The sequence below is a fragment of the Xyrauchen texanus genome, chromosome 44 (genome assembly GCF_025860055.1).
Source record: "Xyrauchen texanus isolate HMW12.3.18 chromosome 44, RBS_HiC_50CHRs, whole genome shotgun sequence".
NCBI classification, from domain to species: Eukaryota; Metazoa; Chordata; class Actinopteri; order Cypriniformes; family Catostomidae; genus Xyrauchen; species Xyrauchen texanus.
The window spans coordinates 31,245,632-31,266,323 of record NC_068319.1 but is presented as its reverse complement, the minus strand read 5'-3'; the positions used below and the strand labels follow the sequence as shown (position 1 = coordinate 31,266,323).

Here is a 20,692-nt window from a genome sequence, read left to right as displayed (position 1 = left end):
AAAATAGAAAAGTTAAAATGTTACAACATTTCATAAATAACAATTATGTTTTTCTACAAAACTCATTTCAAGCATTTAAGCAAAAGCCTTTACATAAAACGGTACATTTTCATAGAAATGTGTTTCACAGAATAAAGTGTCAGTTTCTGTGTAGATGGCAGTATTTGTGGTACTTTCATTAGAGTTGGTAGGCTGAGCCTGACCCTTTTCCCATATGTCTTACAAACTGATCCTGATAGATCCTGATCAGACTGTGGCAAGCAGGTACTGCTTGAATATCAGTCAACACGTCTGGACTTGTCAAGCTTATCGTGCTTTCGTCAGCGATATGTCGTCACATACAGAGACAAAGAAAGATGATACAATTAAGCATTATTATGTGTGTATAAATGCTACTATTCCATTGAGAAGTTACTGCATTTCACAGTACTTGGTACAATCATGGTAAACAGTAAATAACAGCATCTCTATGATATATTTAATCTTTTAATACATAAATTAGAAGATCATTGGATCTATTTAGGAATTTTGTCTTGAAAGGTTACGTAGTCTTAAAATACATGTAATATCAACAGGTCTGAAACGAAACTTGTTTTTAAAAATAAACAGAATAATACAGTCATTTGTAAAGCACACACTGCTTTAACGTGGGATGAATTGACCCCGCCTCTCCAGTGCTGTAAAACACGCATGCAGACGGGGGAGACTTTCTATTCCGCTGTTGGCTAGAAAGAGTCCACACTCACACCACTCAAAGCACGTGGACAAAGACTGACAGCTGTATGCAGGGGACAGACCTCGGATCTAAACGCCATCATGTCTGAGAAGAGAATGAGTAAAGATGCTAAAAGAGGGGACAAGAAGAAAGAGAAAGACTCCGAGAAATCAAACAAGTCAGACAACTCACCACAAGGTAAAGAGCTGCTCTGTTCACACTGTTGGGAAATGGGTGAAGATATTGGGTGGTGTAAATGGATTGACAGGTTGTCTGTTATTGAATAGTGCAATAGTTTTAAGCTCGACACTCTTTATACACAAGTTGCATTTTCAGGTTACAGGTGTTGCAATCCACTCTGACATTTGCATACATGAGACTCTGTCAAGAGAAAAAGAAAGAAATGCTTGTAACCATTAACAAGGAAACTTGTCTGGTGACTTAACACACAGAGAATTTCCCCATTTGATTGAATAGTGTCCAACTCTGAGTGGATTCAAGTGGTCAAATGGATCGCACTGCAGTTTCAGTCAATGTTACTCTTGGGTGTAATACTAGCACTCTTGAACAAATCATATTCTTATCAGGTATATTTGCCTTGTTTTCCAGTAAAAATATCGAAACATTCTGAATACATTGTAAACTGTAATAAGATGAGTTTACTCCAAAAATTAAGAAAACTTGTTCCTTCAATTGAATTGGCTCAATTAAGAAAATGATCACTGATTCTAGATCAGAACAGAAGTGAATCTGCACTGAATTGTACAACTGAATTGTAGAAGTGAATAGTACAACTTGTTTGTTTCAATGATGAACATTTGGGTTCACAGTGATGAGTTCATTTAAACATTTTATTCTAAATACATTTATGTTCATTCTCTGAAAATAAGCTGTAATGTCTTTTCTTGTTTATCTGGTAAATAATTTTGTTTTAAGGATGTTTAGTTATTTTAACTGGAAAACAACAGATATATTGAATATGTTTTAATGACCAGTGTTGAGAATTCATTCATTCATAACATACTTTGTTCATTTTTTATATATTTTATGGCCGGTGGGCACAATGTCTGGCTGCTAACTGAAATGTCATTGTTTCTATGAATTGACGTGGTGGTCTGTGAATTGTTAGGTGGAAAAAATCTGTTGAGATTTCTCTGCACTGATTCATTTACACTCTCAAACGTGTTCATGCTGAAACATGCTACAGGAAATAATGTCCGCTTTCTTCAGTCTCTTCAGTGGTGTTTCAGCACACACGTGTATGAATGTCCATTTACTGACATATGTTGAAGTGATTGTGGGGTTTTCTGCTGGTATGACAGATGTAGTCTGTCACTGACACTCAAACTTACTTTTGGGGTTCTTTCATGAAATGACTTCATGTAAAAATGTTCGCTGTAAAATGCTTTCGGTGACCCGGTGAGTATTCGGGCACTTTGGTCATAAATTTGTTTTTAAATATTTGTGATTGCCTTTCAGAGCAAAAAATCAAAGCAATGTGCTGAATTTCACCTGTGTTTACTCTGCAAGGACACCTGTGTGAACTTAAAGAGAACTGACTTCATACAGCCACTAACAATCACTAGTTGTTTATAAGTCATTGTAAAAATGGCTCAGAAATGTGAAGTTAGTTCTGAAAAAGACATTCAAATCACACTTGCTTTGATCGTGTGTATATAATACAATAACAGAAACACAACTTTCAAAAACTCTTTTGGGGCCACAATTACTATAGTAAAATGGTCCAGTCACTGACAATATGAAGATGTCTTCACTAATGGATTTGGGATCGGATAATTCCCTCTTCAGTTCCATTAGTCAAGGGTAGGATAAGTGTAGGGCTGAGCAATTAATCAAAATAAAATCAAATTTCCGAAATAACCACAGAGTACGGACAAAACATGACTTCATTTTGGTCAAAAGAAATCACTTACTAGTTCCCCGTCTGTCACTCACTTCGACGTTGTGTCGAAGAAGCGACACTAGGCAGCGAAGGCTGTGGGGAGGACAGAGGGTTCCAGTCCAGCCCCATGCTGACGGTGGCCCAGGCAAGCATGTCGGACATCTGGGCGTCAGCCTCAGACTGGGCGTGCTGGCTCAAAGGCGGCAGCACAGTCGAGTCAGACGTCAGACCACTCTCCGATGCAGCGGCGAGCTCATCCGGCTCAGGGGGCTCAAGAGGATAAGCAGGCTGGCCGTGAGGCGAGCCGCTGTTGCCTCGAGCCCGGACGGAAGTCAACGAGCGTGTCGGGGGGTGGGTGGTTTGCGGGGACGTATCCGGCAAAACCGAGCCCGCTGCCATCCCCAAATCGCCTCCACCCCAGCCAGGTCGTCCTCAATCCCGTGGGAAGGAGCGACACAGGGGGTGGCTGGAGTGGCATTCCTTTTGAGGAAGGAAAGCAGCGACCGCAACGTTGCCATGGTAATGTTCTCGCAGTGAGAACATGAGCCATCCACACACGCTGCCTCGGTGTGATCGCTGCCCAGACACACGAGACAGCGCCTGTGGCCGTCAGGAGCGAAGAGCACTCTACCGCATCCAGGAACAACACTGGGGCAGAAGGGCATATTTATAAAGACGCGTCCTGAAAAGGATGTTCAACACCAGCTGTGTATATTGCTCTTTTAGATAAAATAACTCTTTTAGAGAAATAAACTCTTACTGCGCTGTCGAAGCGCCCAGGGGCAAAGCTGCACTGCCGTGCAGAGAAGGAGAAAGCCGCTGATGTGTGCTGCAGATCCAACAACAATCACTCAGAGATGGGAGGAAACAGAATGTCACTCGCAGCTCGCTGCATACACAACCAGTCGGCTCCGAAGAAACTTTCTGAATGAAACAGACGCTATTCCCTCCCTTTATACCGTATGTCTGGGGGCTGGACATGCAAATTCTGTCTGCAAATTTCTCATTGGCCTTTTCTCATAGATCAGAGATGCAAAAGGCTCTCAAGAGAGACCCCTAGTGTCGCTTCTTCGACACAACGTCTCGTCCCCTCCATTTTATTTGTTACAAGTTCAGCTCAATCGACAGCATTTTACATTTTAATGTTGGTTACCACAAAAATGTATTTCGACTCGTCCCTCTAAAGAAAAAAGAAAGAAAAGATTGAGGTTATAGTGAGACACTCACAATGGAAGTTAATGGTGGTCCATTTTGTGAGGGTTTCAAGGCAGAAAGTTTATAATTTTATTAAAGCATTTACATAAATTCTTCTTTTAAAACTCAAAAATGATTTGAGTTGTAAAATTGTTTAAATCATTTTTTACGGTCATTTTAGGGTTTAGAGCGTTACTTCGTCATGGCAATAAAGTTGTATAATCGGCTCTAACTTCACACAGATGTGGTTAGTGCGTGATTTAATGACAGTAAAATCATGTTTACACACATATTGATTATGTCTTGTGTCTATACTTTTGAAACAGTATTTTAATGTTTACAGATCAGCCCCATTCACAATCAAAACTTTTTATTTTTTGTGGTAATCAACATTATGGTAGAACTTAACTTGTTTTGAACCTGGTACTGAATATTTACAAAAATAATAACAATTAGATTGTGTCCCTAGATCTGTGTGTCTGAACTTCATATTAGATCATGGAATTCTTCAGTCACTGTGTGCTGGAATGTGGATCCTGATCCGACTCAATTTTGAGTGTAGGAGTTTTCCCAAAGGGAGCGTATGTGACAGAGTCTAACAGCTGGACGGGTCCTGAGACAGAGCCCACTCTGAACAAACACTCACATCACTCATATTAATGATGAAATGATGTTCTATAGACATGATTATTCATATATGATTTGAATGTGTTAAAACAGATTTTATTGATATACTGTTGTCCACTCATTGAGCTATATGAGTGAGTGTGTGTGTGTGTGTGTGTGTGTGTGTGTGTGTGTGTGTGTGTGTGTGTGTGCTTGAGCACGCAGACTGATCACACTGTGAATTCGACGACATAACATAGGAAATGCTGTGCATACTGAAATTCGAAACACTCTAATTGTTTCCAGTGGCAGAAGCTGGAAGTGTTGTTTAAGTGAAACATCCACAGGGTGGCGCCAAAAGCCATTTGTATTTTTAATTTTAAATTATATAATACTAACAGAAATGCATATTTTTATTAACCATATGCCCAAACCCTAAACCAAACCATCAGCGGCATCTAAATGTCATTTTGGATCGATGTAAATGAAACCTCCACATCACAGTCACTGTTGTTTATGTGAATATAATTTCATAATCATTTAGAGGGATAAGTGAACATGTTGTCTGATGGGATATGGCACCTGTATCTGTACCTGTACCTGTATTTGGCAGAATAGGTCAATATTTTGGTTTTATTTTGAATCTATTTCTTTGCTTTTTTAATTGTTATTTTATTACGGACTGTTTACTAGGTTTGAATAATTACTTAAACCATTCTTTCATAATTAACATATTAGTTAGTGTTATTATTTGTTGTGGTATTGAGAATCACCAAATTTCACTCACGACTACCGACATTGTAAATGGTCAGCACTTATATAGCGCCTTTTTTACCGTAGCGGTATTCAAAACACTTTACACTGTGACACATTCACCCATTCACACACACATTCATACACTCATGATGGCAGAGCTGCATGCAAGGCGCTAGCCTGCCATTTCCAGCAACTTGGGTTTCGGTGTCTCGCCCAAGGACACTTCAGCATGTGGAGTCATGTGGGCCGGGAATCAAACCGCCAACCCTGCGATTAGTGGACAACCCGCTCTACCACCTGAACCACAGCCACCATAGTTGTACATGGTAAATGATGATGCTGCAATAACATGATGAAAAGTTGATGTAATTCCATAGAATTATGAGCACCCCTGCTGTTAATGATGGTGATGGAGGCTTTTATTTATTTGACTACCAGATGTAACATACAATAATGTTCATATGACAGCAGTTTACATTTCAAGTTCAAGGAAATCCACTGTTTTTAAAGTTCAATAAATACATGATGTTTCCAAAGTCAATGAGTAATCTTGTTAAATAATCGTGATCTCAATATTGACCAACATAATTGTGATTATGATTTTTCCCTACTTCATAGCAGCCGCCACATTCAGTAAAAATCTGTGTGCTTCTGTTAAACTTTACCAGCTCGGAACTGAATAAATGTGTTGTAGAAACACTGAGAGAAGATCTCCGAAGTGAATCTGTAACATGATTCACTTGATGTCTGTGGAGCAATCCTGAGTGTTCAAAACTTACAATTATCATTATAATCAACAAAGTTACATCAGAAAAGGTTAATACAGCAGGAAATCTTTCCCGAGGACAGAAATCTTTTATCCAAGTGAATGAATGTACATGTTAATGTTCATTATTCATCACTGGTTATCTTCAAGTTATCTTATAGCTGGAGTTCTCTGTCTGATGCAACCCAGAGCTTTGCAGTACACTGAAAATGAGTCAAAGGTCAAATTTGTTCGGATGGAGCCACATTGATGTCAGACATCATCTATTATCTTTGGGATTTAAACATACTTTATAGGGCCTTAAAGATGAAGACACCAAAAGACAGTTTGTTCTGAACCAAAATCTAAAAGGATAAAGATGTTTAATAGTTCTCAAATATAGGCTCTCCATCTTTTTAATACATCACAAAAATAGAGTTTTTCCCATTTTTGGACTAACACCATTGGCATATAATGCAACGGGTGCAAAAGTCAACTGATTTTAGTAACAGATCTACCAATCTCTGTGTAAATCTTTATTTTTTTTTTTTTTGCTTTTTCTTGCTCACTGGTGAGTTTGCAAGGCGCTTTTGTGTTTTGTGAAAACTGAAATGAAATAAATAGAAAGTGATGATCATAAATGTTCTTGACAGCGTACTTGGCATACTGTTTCATTTATGCATCTCTCTCAACTCTTTATGAAACTGGATCTGAATACTGAGTTTGTAAGAAATGCTTTGTTGAGAAGTAATATTGGGTTTGTTTTGGGTTGTATTTGGGTTATTAGCATCTCCACATTCAGATCGGCTCATTCGCCGATCTGCTTTATGAATGTTTGCTGGATTCTGCATGAAATAAGCTCTCAGCTTTTAAACAGTTTTATGCGTATGCAAACACATTCTCACAATTTATTTGAGAACAATTGATGACTTTTCAGTTGATCAATGTCTTCATGTTGAGTTTAGACTAGTTCTGTCATGTACGTCATAAATAATATTGATAATTTATCAAAACCTGTTGTTATTTCCTGTCTGTAATCGGCTTTGGGAATCTGAAACTTTGAAATATCTTAACGCATCTCAAAGGACTTTCTACTGTAAGATGGTAAAGTATTTGAAGGTCAAAATCATCATTTTTCTGTGTGCTTTTCTTAAGTGCTCTGAAAGCTCATTTCAAAGGGCAAGCCTGTTTCATGTAATTATAAATCAGCTCTGACGTGAAGGGAAAATGATTCTCTCTTGTTTTTGTCAGTATCTGTTACTCTCCCATGAAATCTGTTTTGCAAAGCTTTTGTTCTTGAGGATTATGGTGGTATAGCTGGAATCTGCTCCAATAAAATCTGCCATGAACAATTGTGTGATTTCTAGATCCAGAGAGTCCATTTCAACTCACCATCACAGTTTGATTTGGAGAAGAATCAGATTTGATATTCTTAGTTTCCAATGAAGAAAAAAGCCATGGCATTGTCCTTCATTTAAATATCAGTTTAGTTCGAGTCTGAGCATATTGAGCATAAGGGGGAATCTCACGAAAACATGTCACATTTCATCCCAAAATCAAATGAAAGAAATACGAAATTATATTTCTTATAAAGAGGCCTAAATAAATCCACTTTGCATAAAGAAGCAAATGAAGCCTATTTTAGGACCATTACATCAAGGATGACTCCCATTACTGTAATTTAGTCATTTTAAAGGCAGTGCAACAAACACTATAAAGATCTGTGAATAATTCAAAGTTTAAATAATATATCATTGATTCTTGCATTACACTAGTGAGAATTACATTTAGCTTTTAATGTTAGAATATTATAATATAATAAAGTTCTAAACAAAAGTTCTGTAGGAGCACGTCATGCAGACCTGTCATTCACACCAGTAGCATATATAAGCAGCCTTTTACCGCAGTCCCATCTCCTCCCCAACTCCACCTTATTCTCCAATATCCAATATCCAATTCTTCCCTACTCCATTCCGCATCAAGGGGGTTTCCAGAGCTCAAATCAAGTCTTGATCTCAAGCCCCTCCATATGAGACAGCAAGCAAATTCATTTTACTATTAAAAGCCAAGGGCTGGACGGGAGGGCGAACTAGTGAAGGGGTATTGGAGGGTTAACTGGGGTTCAATTGTCATGAAAAAGTGTCACAATGCAAACAATAGTTCTAAATGGTCCTAAAATTAGGCTTCATCAAGCTATAGACTTTCTTTATGCAAAGTATAATTTCTTTTGGTTTTGAGGAGAAATAAAGCCTGGATGTGTTCTTGACAGCTTTCATGAGATTTGGCCAGATGTGGGCCGATGACATTCAGTGAGTGATTTGTTTGTGTTCTCTGTGTGTGTGTTTCAGCGGAGCCCAAGTTAAAGACCCTGCGCAGCGTGACCGTTGATGATGGTAAGAAGAGCGTACTCAAGTGTGAGATTCTGGCGGGAAACCCAGCGCCCTCCATCAAGTGGTACAAAAACAGCAAAGAACTTGCAGGCAAAAACAAACCCAAAAGCATAAAGATAAAAAAAAAGAAACAGTAAGTTCTTACAGTTTATCTCCACTTATGAAAAATGTGGTTCATCTTTATTGTGTTTGTATGCGATTTTGCTTCAGAGAATATTGAGTCAGAAATGTAATTTTATTTATATTTCTGAAACATGAACAGATCTCTGCCCAGACCCTGTGTCGTATCCCAGTGTACTGTATGTGAGGAGGTGTTTGTCAAAGACGCCTGGGCCATTATTCAATTATATTTAGAAGGAAGGTGCCGCGACCCTCTTGTATTTGTACTGGGCAGCATAAATCATAATCCCTAGGAGACACCAAATTTGTCAGGATCCTCCCAAAATGTTCCACCCACTACTCAGATGCACACACTCCCCCATCCGACCCTAGATAACATCATTTTCATTTTCATTTTTGTCTATAAAATTGATGCACAAAATTCTGCACATATTATCTAGAGACCCTTATGACAAAAGTTTGATTTGTCAAATTCTTAAGACGATAGAAGCTCATGAATTTTTGACCGTGGCCCAAATTTATTTATCGACCTATATCTTCTGAACACAATGTCGTAACTTAAAACTTGGTAAACTTAGACACAAAGACATTCTGAGGTTACATGCCAAATTTCATCCAATTCTGCCCATAGGGGGCGCTACAATTAAAACCCTGTTTTAGCTCTGTAACCGTTTGATTGAGGAAGTTGGAATTTGGCATCCATATTCTTTGGGTCAAGTGCTAAAATATTGATCAGACAGCTCAACCAAAATGGCCACCTGCAGATCAGCAGGCTCCAGTTCAGTTTTGTTTATGCGTTCCGTCTCCATTTAGTGAGTGTGCTCACTAAAACAGCTTTAATGTTAATTATATAAACATTATGCTTCCGTCATTTCTGTGTTGTAACCTAGTCTAATTTATTCACCTAGAGTGGCACTCTTTTAACTGAGTGTGTCACACACATGCTCCTGCTTGCAGGGTTGTAGGGTTGCCCCCCTCAAAAATCCGAATTGAATCTAGTCTATAATGACTAATTGGAGTTTATCTTGTAAATGCGGCATCCAAATTTCACAAAACTTTGTATGCGTGGAAAACATGACACTCTGCAGATGTGTGCGAAATTTCATCTATTTCCAAATATATGTAAATGACATATTAAAGATAGAGTACTTAGTAATAAAAGTATGCTACTTTGTCCTTGACAGATGTCAAATTTGGCAATGTGGCAGGGCGGAGGGCGGGGCTGGGTCGTGATCCTACACACCCGGTCCCGTATTAGGCTAATCAAGCCACTCTGAGGGATAAAGGTCAACTGAAGAGGAGAGAGAGAGAGAGAGAGAGAGAGAGAGAGAGAGAAGAGAGAGAGAGAGAGAGAGAGAGAGAGAGAGAGAGAGAGAGAGAGAGAGAGAGAGAGAGAGAGAGAGGGGTAGTTTACGGACATGTATTTGATTAGCCTAATATGGAACCGGGTGTGAAGGATCACGACCCAGCCTCCGCCCCGCCACAGGTGGTTTTGTACATTTTCTCAACTTTAACTTTTCCAAACTACTTGGAACCCTTATAATTGCCTCTAGTGGTTATACCTGTAAATTATAATAAAGAAATGGTAATTAAGAGAGACAGTTTAGTATGATGTACAGTTCAACTATGACAGCAGTACTAGTAGATTTTACCACAAAGGGCTTCACAGAAGTCATGGATGCTGCTAATGTAAATATAAACAAAACAAATGTTCCTGAAACTTTAACAGGGGGAAAATATCAGAACTTCTGATCAGGAAATCCACGGAAGCAGATGCTGGTTTATACACATGTGAGGCCATCAACAGCCTGGGAAAAACAAACACTACAGCAAATCTGACCATCATCAAAGGTACCACATCATCTTTTCCATTGGCATCACACCACATAATATGGAAATAGAAGAGAAACATGAGGGATATACTGTTTATCTGGGATTTTGCCCAGAGTTCTTTTGCATGAAGTGGGATATATAAACTCTGTAATCAGTGTATGACCAGAATGTCACATACTTGTTCAAATAGAAAGTGTTTTTGAGAGCTTTATACAACCCCAATTCCGAAAAAGTTGGGACAGTATGAAAAATGCTAATAAAGGAGTGATTTGTAAATTATATTCACCCTTTGCTATATTGGAAGTAATACAACTAAACATTATATGATGTTTTACCTTCCAATTTGTCTTTGGGGAACATAGTTCTCAAAGTGCTGGATTATTTTCTGAAGCATCTTCTATTGACAAGTCTTGAATGATCCTTGCTCTTGAAGGTCTAGGCTGTTTTTGGAGGCTCCTTATATACTATGACACAATTGCTTGTTTAACGTCTCCTGTTTCCTATTTCACTCGTCAAATTGTTATTAGTCTTAAATTAACCCGTCTCAACATTTTTGGAGCGTGTTGCAATCATCTGATTTGAAATTACTGAACATTAAAAAAAAACAATGAAATACACAAGGTGAAACATCATATAATGTATGTAATTTACAAACCTTTTTGGTTTTATTAGCATTCTTCACACTCTCCCAACATTTTCGGAATTGGGGTTATATTTAATCAATTTTTTATGAGCTGTTGCAGCTAACTAGTTTTAGTTTCACTGGTTAGTTTTCAAAGAAAGGGAAAAGTTCTTCATGCCACATGCATTTATTTCTTTCCAAGCCTACATTATGTCATGCCCCATTCGCTTTGCTTTGTCCATCATCACCTTCTTAAACTCATGTTTTCCACCTATTTGCACACTCAAACTTATTACAGCCCAAATTCTGATATTGATCAAAACCTGTGGGCCATAAATATCTCCTGAAAGCAAAATGAAGGTCCTGCAGAACTGATCAGTCTGCTGCTCTGGTGAATTTGGCTTTTTAATGAATTTTTCTATTAGAGCAGAACATCTGACTAAATTGCCAAGAGAAAAGTGTGTCAGTTCATTCATATCTTCTTTCAGGCTTTAGGACAGTGAAAACAAGCCTCTCTGTTCATGTTAATCACTGTTATCCTGCCCTGATATTGACGCCGCACATATCTAATTAAGAATAAGTTATTTAATATGAAAGCACACGTTATATTAGTGTAATGGCACTTATTAGACTGCTTTAAAGAAAGGTTTTTAGTTTAGTTTAACATGCTTCTGTTCTTTTTTAATTAATTTGTCTGGCAAAAACTAATTCTTTACAGTTAAATGAGCCAATCAGCTCACCGATTGAAACATTCAAATGAATTTAACTGCTGTTAGTTTCCAATAACACATTTCATTTTTCAGTATAAATGATCAAACATGTTACTATGCACACAACATCTGGGGTATTTCCAGAGACAATAAGTGATATTAAGAATAAATATTTGACATGCACCCTATGTATTCAATTTCAATATATTTACTTTGGGGCTGAAATGATTAGTCGACTTTATTTTTTTGTAAAATATTACAAATTTTTTACAAAAATATTTGTAAAATGTAACATGAGATCACATTAAACTAATGATGATGCGTGAGAACAGCACTGCAGTTCTGACTGAGGAGAGAAAGAATTACACAGATCACAGATGCACTCTAAACTTTCCAAACAGCTTCAGGTGATGTACATCACAAAGTACAAGGGAATTATAAAAAATACCAAATAAGTAAATTCAGGAGTCGGAGCTCTTTAAAGGAAACACATCTTAAATGCGTTCTAACTTTCTTAAAGTTCAAATAATACGAAGCAGGTCAATTAATTTCAAACTCTGACTATGGCATTTTTCTGTGTGGTCAGCACCTCTTCTATGAGTTGCGTGAATGTCCTGATCTAAGGGGGAGAGATTGAAACTGCATCAGGCTGATACAAACTCTATTGCGGGGACGCTCATCCCTCGAGCCCGCACTTGCTAAAGCTAGATTATAACGCGATGGCTCGTGACTTATTAAATCAAAAATATATGTCACTGTGCATTTCTTATCATGAGGAACATTGGCAATATGCAGCTTTATTAATAAGAGTTTTTTGTTTAGTTAAAGATGGATTGAAGTGAACAGAAAAGTGAGAGAGTCTTCTCCCCAATATACATTGCAACAAAATATGTTTTGATTTGTTTTGATTTGTTTTTGTTTTGGCTTGTTTACAATAAAACAGTCCTTTAATAAAGATGCATTCAACTGAGAAGCAGCATATAAGATATTTAGACTTGCTTTTAGAGAATATATCTTGAATATAACTATATTTAGTCTTTACTGCACTCGCAGAAGTTTAACCAAGTGAAAAATACACTTATATACAAAAAACACTTACTGTCTATTTAAGATACATTCTCTTAAAGCAAGTCTAAATATCTTATATGCTGCTTCTCAATTAAATGTATCTGGTTTTAAGGATTTTTAAACATTTTAAAATGGAAAACAAGACAAAAACACTTGATAACAATAGTTTTTTTACAGTGAATTTCTTTACTGAATTAAACTTAATAAAAAGTATCCCTTGTATTTTTCTACCTGTCAATCATTTTGCACGGTCTCATAGTATTGTAGTTGCAGCACATTATTGAGGCTTAATGACATTTTTATACCATGTTGCTAATAACAGTTGTCAGTTGAGGGCACTATTTTGCTTCTGTTGTTTTTGACAACTGCTCCTGCTTGATATCGTTCTCAATAAAGCTCATTTGGTATCTTTGGAGTGCGGGTTTTGGACAGAGGGGCTGTGGCTAATCCAACGGCTCAGGTTGTGGACATTTCTGAACGGCTAAAATCGCTTACAGCAGTGTTCTAACGATTTTTAAATCAACAAATCTGACTTCCTTCCCTAAACCTTAAACCTTAAACAAATGTGATATGGAAAACACAACCACGTCATTTTGTGGTGCTTCTATGACACTTTGGGTTCACGTGTCGACTCGTGTACGCTTCAGGACTCGTACCCCGCTGCTTCACATCAGAAGTGCAACGCTCTATCAGTTGAGTTACTGCACAATTTAAATCAAGCTTGAGCAAGTTAATAAATGTAGTTGTTTATGTGATGAAAATGTTCAAATGTATTGCTTTACAAGTGATGCGCTATTGTAAACGTGTTTAGATGTCATAAAATAGCCTTTAGTGAGGAACAGGTGAAAAGTAAGTGTTTATTAACACTTAAACTTTAAGGGCCTTGGCCTGGTGGAGGTGTTTATTGTTGTTGTAGCACCTCTATTGTTCATTTCACTGCCGCAATTTGTACAACGAGCCACGTAAAAATCATTTTGTAAAAATGTAGGCATAGTCACATGATTCTATGAGACCAGGTTGGAAATTATAATTGTTTTGAATGTCTTTGAATTGTAATTCATTAAATTCCTCTTCCTGTCATTTCATTCAAATTCCAACTCAATTGAAAAGAGGCCAATCTTACAGTAAATTCAGAATTTTGCCAAACCCTGGTAGATAGAAGCTGTACTTGAATCAGGTGAAAGAAGCTGCCAAGTTTTACCAAGATGTCTGCAGAGTGAACTGACTTGCGTTAAATGACTTTGAAGAGAAGGTGACCTTCATACTGTATCATAAGTCGCATTCACACAAACATCCTTTTTTACCTACAATATCCAGATTACAGGTCATGTATGAACACAAACCCTTTTTTTGCTCTGGCAATTTTCCTTAATGCGAAGTTGTAACATTACCTGTACATTTCCATATTGATGGTATGTGTGAACAGCACATTTGGTACATTAACCAGTAAAGGCAACCCAGCAATTTTCCTGTAATTCACCTGGTTGAATGGATAACTGTGATATGTTAGAGAGGTGATGAACAGAAGCCCTTTAAGAACTAACATTTGTGCCCTTAACCAGACTAAACTCAGTATGTTTCCAAATGCTACACCCATCTCCTTTTCAAGGGCTGAATCTCTGAATGTATGGCTTTACGACTTATTGATTTGTGGGATTTTGTCTGAGTGGTTTCCTTCAGGTTCTCCATGTAAGCGCTCCTCTCTAGTAACGTGAGACTGCCGGCCATCATTAGCTCTTTCTCGTACACTTCCACCAAATTCATCAGAGCTTTTTATTTGTCGCATTGAAAGGAAGCAATCTCTCTCTCTCTCTCTCAATTCAAATTCAAATTCAAATGAGCTTTATTGGCATGACAAATTGTACATTGTATTGCCAAAGCATTTATATGAGCATGAAAAATAACAGTAGAACAAATTCTGTATTGAACAAATGTGGAAAAAATTAAAATTATAATATATATATATATATATATATATATATATATATATATATATATATATAATTAACAGTGTATATACTTTCAGTGGTGTGTGTGTGTGTGTGTGTGTGTGTGTGTGTGTGTGTGTGTGTGTGTGTGTGTGTGTGTGTGTGTAGTGTGTGTGTAAATGGGCGCATCACTGTTTGGTCGACTCTTCCCTCTTTTTGTGGCAGGAGTTGATGTATTTTGCTGCTAGTGAAATGCAGTCTCTTTGTTCACTAAGTAAATATTGAGCTTGTGCATCATTCTTTTTGAAGTTGGGACAAATCATTTCAAATTTGGGAAAGAAGTGTGTTCGAATTTCATTATAATTAGGGCAGGTGGTTAAGAAGTGCAGCGCTGTTTCTATTTGTCCTTGGCTACAGTACGGGCATAACCTGCCCTCTCAGGACATGCAGCTCTGTCTGTATTTGCCCTTCTCTATAGTCAGACTGTCTGTCTGTCTGTCTGTCTCTGCCCTTCTCTATAGTATGTCTGTGGTCGCTCAGTCTGTACCTCGTCATGTGTTTCCTCAGTTTGTGATCTCTGACTGTACTCAGGTATTCTGCTGTCGTGTAATCTCTGTTTAGGGTCAAATAACATTGTAGTTTGCTTTGTTTTTCTGTTGTTTCATTCCAATAAGTTCGGTACTTTTCTTTTTGTGTATGAATCATTTGGTTGGGCCGGATTGTGTAGATGAGGGTGTCCGTGTCCTGAGGCGGATTATTATTATTATTATCTCTCTCTCTCTCGCTCTCTCTCTCTCTCTCTCTCTCTCCATTCTATTCTATTGATCTCACAACTGATATAATTTTTCAATCATTTTCACAGATCATTCACAATGTTTATCACAGCTGTGTTTAATATTTTTGGCTGCACAATGTTCAAATAACGTTTATCGCAATAAACATCCACATAAGAGATCTTGGCACAGTAATACATTGAAGAATACTTTACTTTGAAATAGAGGGCACTGTTTCCGTTTGCTAAGATGTTTCGAGAGAGCTGACTAATGCTAAAGTGAAAATATCTGACCTGTAAGTGAGAGTGTCTTTAAGATTTAACTAATGAAAGGGATATTTCTAGAGATCTCTGTTAATTCATTTATACTCTGATTTGTGGACTAATACAGCATGTGATTATATTTCAGTAATATCACACTCGTAATAATGCTGTTGCACTGAATGTCAGCACGGCTGTCAATGGTGTTATATTGCCATTTTAATATGTTTCATCTAATAAAAAGTCATTCATGTTGAATAACACACATTTTAGAGAAAAAATGTGCAGTTAGTTCATATATGTCTTGTCCTCCAATGAAAATAATTGCAAAAGAAGTGCAAGCAGCAAGATTTGCCTCTCACCAAGCCTCCTATTGAAAGCGTTCTCCAATCACTCCAGCTCCGGGTTTTCCATTTCCCACTCTCCACACTAAAATGTTTTCAGTTGAAAAGTTTTCTGTTTTCTTAATGTCATTGTTTTCCAAAGCATGTGGAACTAGAGAGTGTTTTTGAAAGTATTTTCGGTGGAAGAAAACGGCACAGATGTAGTCAAATTTAGCTGAAAGCGTACTTGTGTGGCACTTGTCCAATCAGAGGACTGGGAACTAACTATAAATCTTGTTTATTTTGGAAGTAAGAGGAACGCACATCTCCACAAATGATCTTGTAATGTTCTCTGTCATGTCTGGTGTAGTTTTAGTGACATTGTTTGCTAATTCTGTGTCTGGTCGTATCCATCTTGCTATCGTCAGACTATGAGTCACAGTTGAGGGTCAGTTTCATTATATTTTGTCTCAGCAGAACCCCAATGGCCAAATGAGCTCATGCAGTGAATATATGTCTGCTGTTGTGCTGGTCACTAGACTCTGAGTTGTGTGGCCAGTGAAGTCCAGGTGTACTGCAGGATAATCCATTAGTACTTTCTGCAAAAACAAGCAAAGATGTCATTCATGTGCTATTTGGACCCAGTATCATTCATTCCATCCGTTACATGTCTGATTGTTTTTCTAAGTTGCTATCTGAACTGGTCAGGTTTCAGTTAGTGTGTCTAGACATGCACAGGTCCATAGAGGACTGTGGAGAGGGTCTAGTTTAACTAGTGATAGACAAAATATAACAGAGAAGAGGTTGTGCAATCCTGCTTTCCTAATGTGAAAAATTCAGCATGATGAAGAGCTGATGGGAATATACACTGGCAGAATAATGTACAGATTTTGCTCTTATGGAAAGAAATTGGTACTTTTATTCACCAAAGTGGCATTCATCAGATCACAATGTATAGTTAGGACATTAATAATGTGAAAAATTACTATTATAATTTTAATAAAGTGTTCAGAACTTCTTAAACTACTTCAAAGAGTTCTCATCAAAAAATCCTCCATTTGCAGCAATAACAGCTTTGCAGATCCTTGTTCTAGCGGTCAGTTTGTTCAGATACTCAGATGACCTTTCACCCCACACTTCCTGTAGCACTTGACATTTCACCCCACACTTCCTGTAGGACTTGTCATAGATATGTCTCTTGTCGGGCTCTTCTCACACACCTTACAGTCTAGCTGATCCCACAAAAGCTCAATGGGGTTCAGATCCATAACACTCTTTTCCAATTATCTGTTGTCCAATGTCTGTGTTTCTTTGCCCACTCAAACCTTTTCTTTTTGTTTTTCTGTTTCTTCTCATAAGGCCTGCACCCCTGATCTTCTCTTTACTGTTGTACATGAAACTGGTGTTTAGCGGGTAGAATTCAATGAAGCTGTCAGCTGAGGACATGTGAGGCGTCTATTTCTCAAACTAGAGACTCTGATGTACTCATCCTCTTGTTTAGTTGTACATCTGGTCTTCCACATCTCTTTCTGTCCTTGTTAGAGACAGTTGTCCTTTGTCTTTGAAGACTGTAGTGTACACCTTTGTATGAAATCTGCAGTTTTTTGGCAATTTCAAGCATTGTAGAGCCTTCATTCCTCAAAACAATGATTGACTGACGAGTTTCTAGAGAAAGCTGTTTCTTTTCTAATATTGACCTTAAGATATGCCAGTCTATTGCATACTCTGGCAACTCAAAAACAAACACAAAGACAATGTTAAACTTCATTTAACAAACCAAATAGCTTTCAACTGTGTTTGATATAATGGCAAGTGATTTTCTAGTATCAAATGATCAATTTAGTATGATTACTCAAGGATAAGGTGTTGGAGTGATGAAATGATCAGAAAGTATTAGTGATGTTGTTTTTTACATCAGTAATGTCCTGACTATACTTTTTGATCAGTTGAATACAAATTCCAAATTCCTTCTGAAACAGCAAAATCGTCTAGGTTACGTATGTAACCTCCATTCCCTGATGGAGGGAACGAGACATTGTGTCGAAGAAGCGACACTAGGGGTCTCTCTTGAGAGCCTTACACAACATTCTCTGATCTATGAGAAAAGGACAATGGTTCGGCCATAACAGTGGCTCAGTTCAGCGACGTGACCGGGAGGACACATCGTCTCGTTCCCTCCATCAGGGAACGGAGGTTACATCCGTAACCTAGACGTTCCACGTCTGTCGCTTACTTCAACGTTGTGTCAAAGAAGCAACATTAGGGGTCCAATTTAAATCATGCCATGCACTGAGCCATGTACGTGTACTGCTGATACAGGTGCGGGCAGGTATTTTACATGCCAAAGTGACCGGCTGTGCCAGGCTGCACTTACCCTTCCCCAAAGCCCCATAAAATCATCAAAGCCTTCTGGTTCTTTACCCCCGACAGGGGGGAACAAGGCGATGTGTCAAGCATGGGAGCAGGCTGCACCAGCCACACCTTTTCTCTCTCTATGTTTCTCGCATAGAGTTAAAGCGGTTCCTGAACCACGAGAGTGGCCATCGCCTGCCCGAGTGACCGCACTGTGACCTTCGTTGCCCTGAGGGCGAGGTCGGTCGCTGAGCACAGTTACTGCAGCACGTCAGGATCAGGACCACCCAAGTGCAGATCTTTAAGGGCCTTGGCCTCGTGGAATTGCAGGAGGGTCAAGGCATGCAGAGCGGAAGTGGCCTGTCCGGTGGCGCTGTAGGCTTTGGAGGTCAGTGAAGACGTCATCCTACAGGCCTTGGAGGGGAGCACAGGGTGACCCCACCAGGTGGCGGCATTCTCGGGGCACAGGTGGATCGCAACTGCTCTGTCCACCTGGGGGACCGCCATGTACCCGTGGGCTGTTCCGCCATCGAGGGAAGTGAGCACGGTGACGGGTGGAGAAGGGTGTCCTCCACATTCTCGTCAGCTCATCATGCACTTCCGCGTAGAAAGGAACCGCATACCGCATACACAACCGATCGGCTCCGAAGAAAATTTATGAATGAAACAGAAACCCCTAGTTTGGCTTCTTCGACACAAAGAAGTTCTCTGGATCTCCTGTATATCTGTAGACTGCAGTGTGTTCAGAACAGACAAGCTCTTGTGTTTATCCTCAGTCACGCCACACACGTCCAGCGAGTGATTTGGGAACGCTCCCCTTAGATTGCATGAATAATTATAGCAGCATGAGTGATGCACACTGCAGAGCAGAGCAAAAACTCTTTTATATAAAATGACACATTAACTAGATGCAGATGCACTTTGCAGATAACATGCCATAGTTTATTATATTACAAAAAATGGCTGTTAGAAAATAAGACATAAAATAAGAATTTCAGGGCAAATTCCCAGTTGCGCCACTTTTGCTCACAGTATTTCAGTGCAAAAAACCTGTCTTCTTCACTAACCTCCTACAATCTTGTTTCAGCAGGCACAATTAGTGCTAAAATAGTGCTGCATCTTGTCATTCGCAACATGCCTCCTTTTTTTGTAAATTAGTCTCTTTGTAGATTGCGCTTCATTCACAAACTCTGCTATTTGCTTGGCGCAATAAACATCGCACTATTAACACTCAATGAAAACTGGCATTCAAATTATTTTTATTTAAAAGAAATTTTTGTGTTTATTGAACGTGGTAGCAGTAATTCATCAATAATAAACAACTGATGGAGAAAAGTGTTTTAACCTGCATATATCCAGATGTGTGGTGTAGTCAAGCAAGAAAAAGTATGTAGGGTGGGACTTTATCTATCAGGATTTTATCATTATTAATTGATTGAATGTGTGTGTGTGTGTGTTTGTGTGTGTGAGTGTGAGCGTGTATTTATTACTTTGTGGGGACCAAATGTCCCCATAAGGATAGTAAAACCCGAAATTTTTGACGTTGTGGGGACATTTTGTCGGTCCCCATGAGGAAAACAGCTTATAAATCATACTAAATTATGTTTTTTGAAAATGTAAAAATGCAGAAAGTTTTCTGTGAGGGTTAGGTTTAGGGGTAGGGTTAGGTTTAGGGGATAGAATATAAAGTTTGTACAGTATAAAAACCATTATGTCTATGGAAAGTCCCCATAAAACATGGAAACACAACATGTGTGTGTGTGTGTGTGTGTGTGTGTGTGTGTGTGTGTGTGTGTGTGTGTGTGTGTGTGTGTGTGTGAGTGTGTGTGTGTGATTAAGTGTTTGCGTGAGTGTGTGTGTGTGTGTGTGTGTGTGTGTGTGTGTGTGTGTGTGTGTGTGTGTGTGTGTGTGTGTGTGTGTGTGTGTGTGTGTGTTAGTGTGCGTGAGATGAATGATGCTGCAGTGCCGGCACCAGTCTGGCGTGCGAGCAGAGGTGAGGGCACAAACACATACACAGACATGACCTTGCGTGTCTGACTCCAGCTGGCCAGCGCCATGTCTCTTTACTGATGTGAACTCACTGACGGGCTGCTGAAAGAGAGAGAAATCTTTTCATCCAGCAATTGCAGCGGCAGAAACGGATGCTCGATTCCTTTAAAAGCTCCTCATTGTTTGATGAGCAGTGTTATTGAATTGGTGCCCGAGACCTTGTTCAGCGTTTAATGAAACTTTTGTCTCAGTGTGTTTGGCATGAGAAGCACCTCATTTCTTAATGCAGTAACCCGTCACATGCCAAACCAGCGCCATTTCACCGTCATTTCAAATCTGATCAGACGTTATTCAGGTCAGATCTCTCACAATCTGTATCATCTCCTATTTCACCATAACTTCCTA

The 20,692-nt window shown here is 38.7% G+C and overlaps 1 protein-coding gene across 3 annotated transcripts in view; it reads left to right on the top strand.

Moving 5' to 3' along the window:
- Nucleotides 1–657: 657 nt before the first annotated feature.
- LOC127636774 (pro-neuregulin-1, membrane-bound isoform-like) overlaps nucleotides 658–20,692 on the top strand; it is a 64,297-nt gene continuing 44,262 nt past the window's right edge. The window contains exons 1-3 of one of the 3 annotated variants that reach the window (XM_052117496.1): nucleotides 658–913; nucleotides 8,268–8,442; nucleotides 10,159–10,280. In XM_052117496.1, coding sequence (XP_051973456.1) covers nucleotides 817–913; nucleotides 8,268–8,442; nucleotides 10,159–10,280 — 394 coding nt within the window. In that variant the 5' untranslated portion in view covers nucleotides 658–816. Of the gene's footprint in view, nucleotides 914–8,267; nucleotides 8,443–10,158; nucleotides 10,281–20,692 lie in introns of those variants that run through there. The other 2 variants (XM_052117497.1, XM_052117498.1) reach the window with 2 other exon arrangements.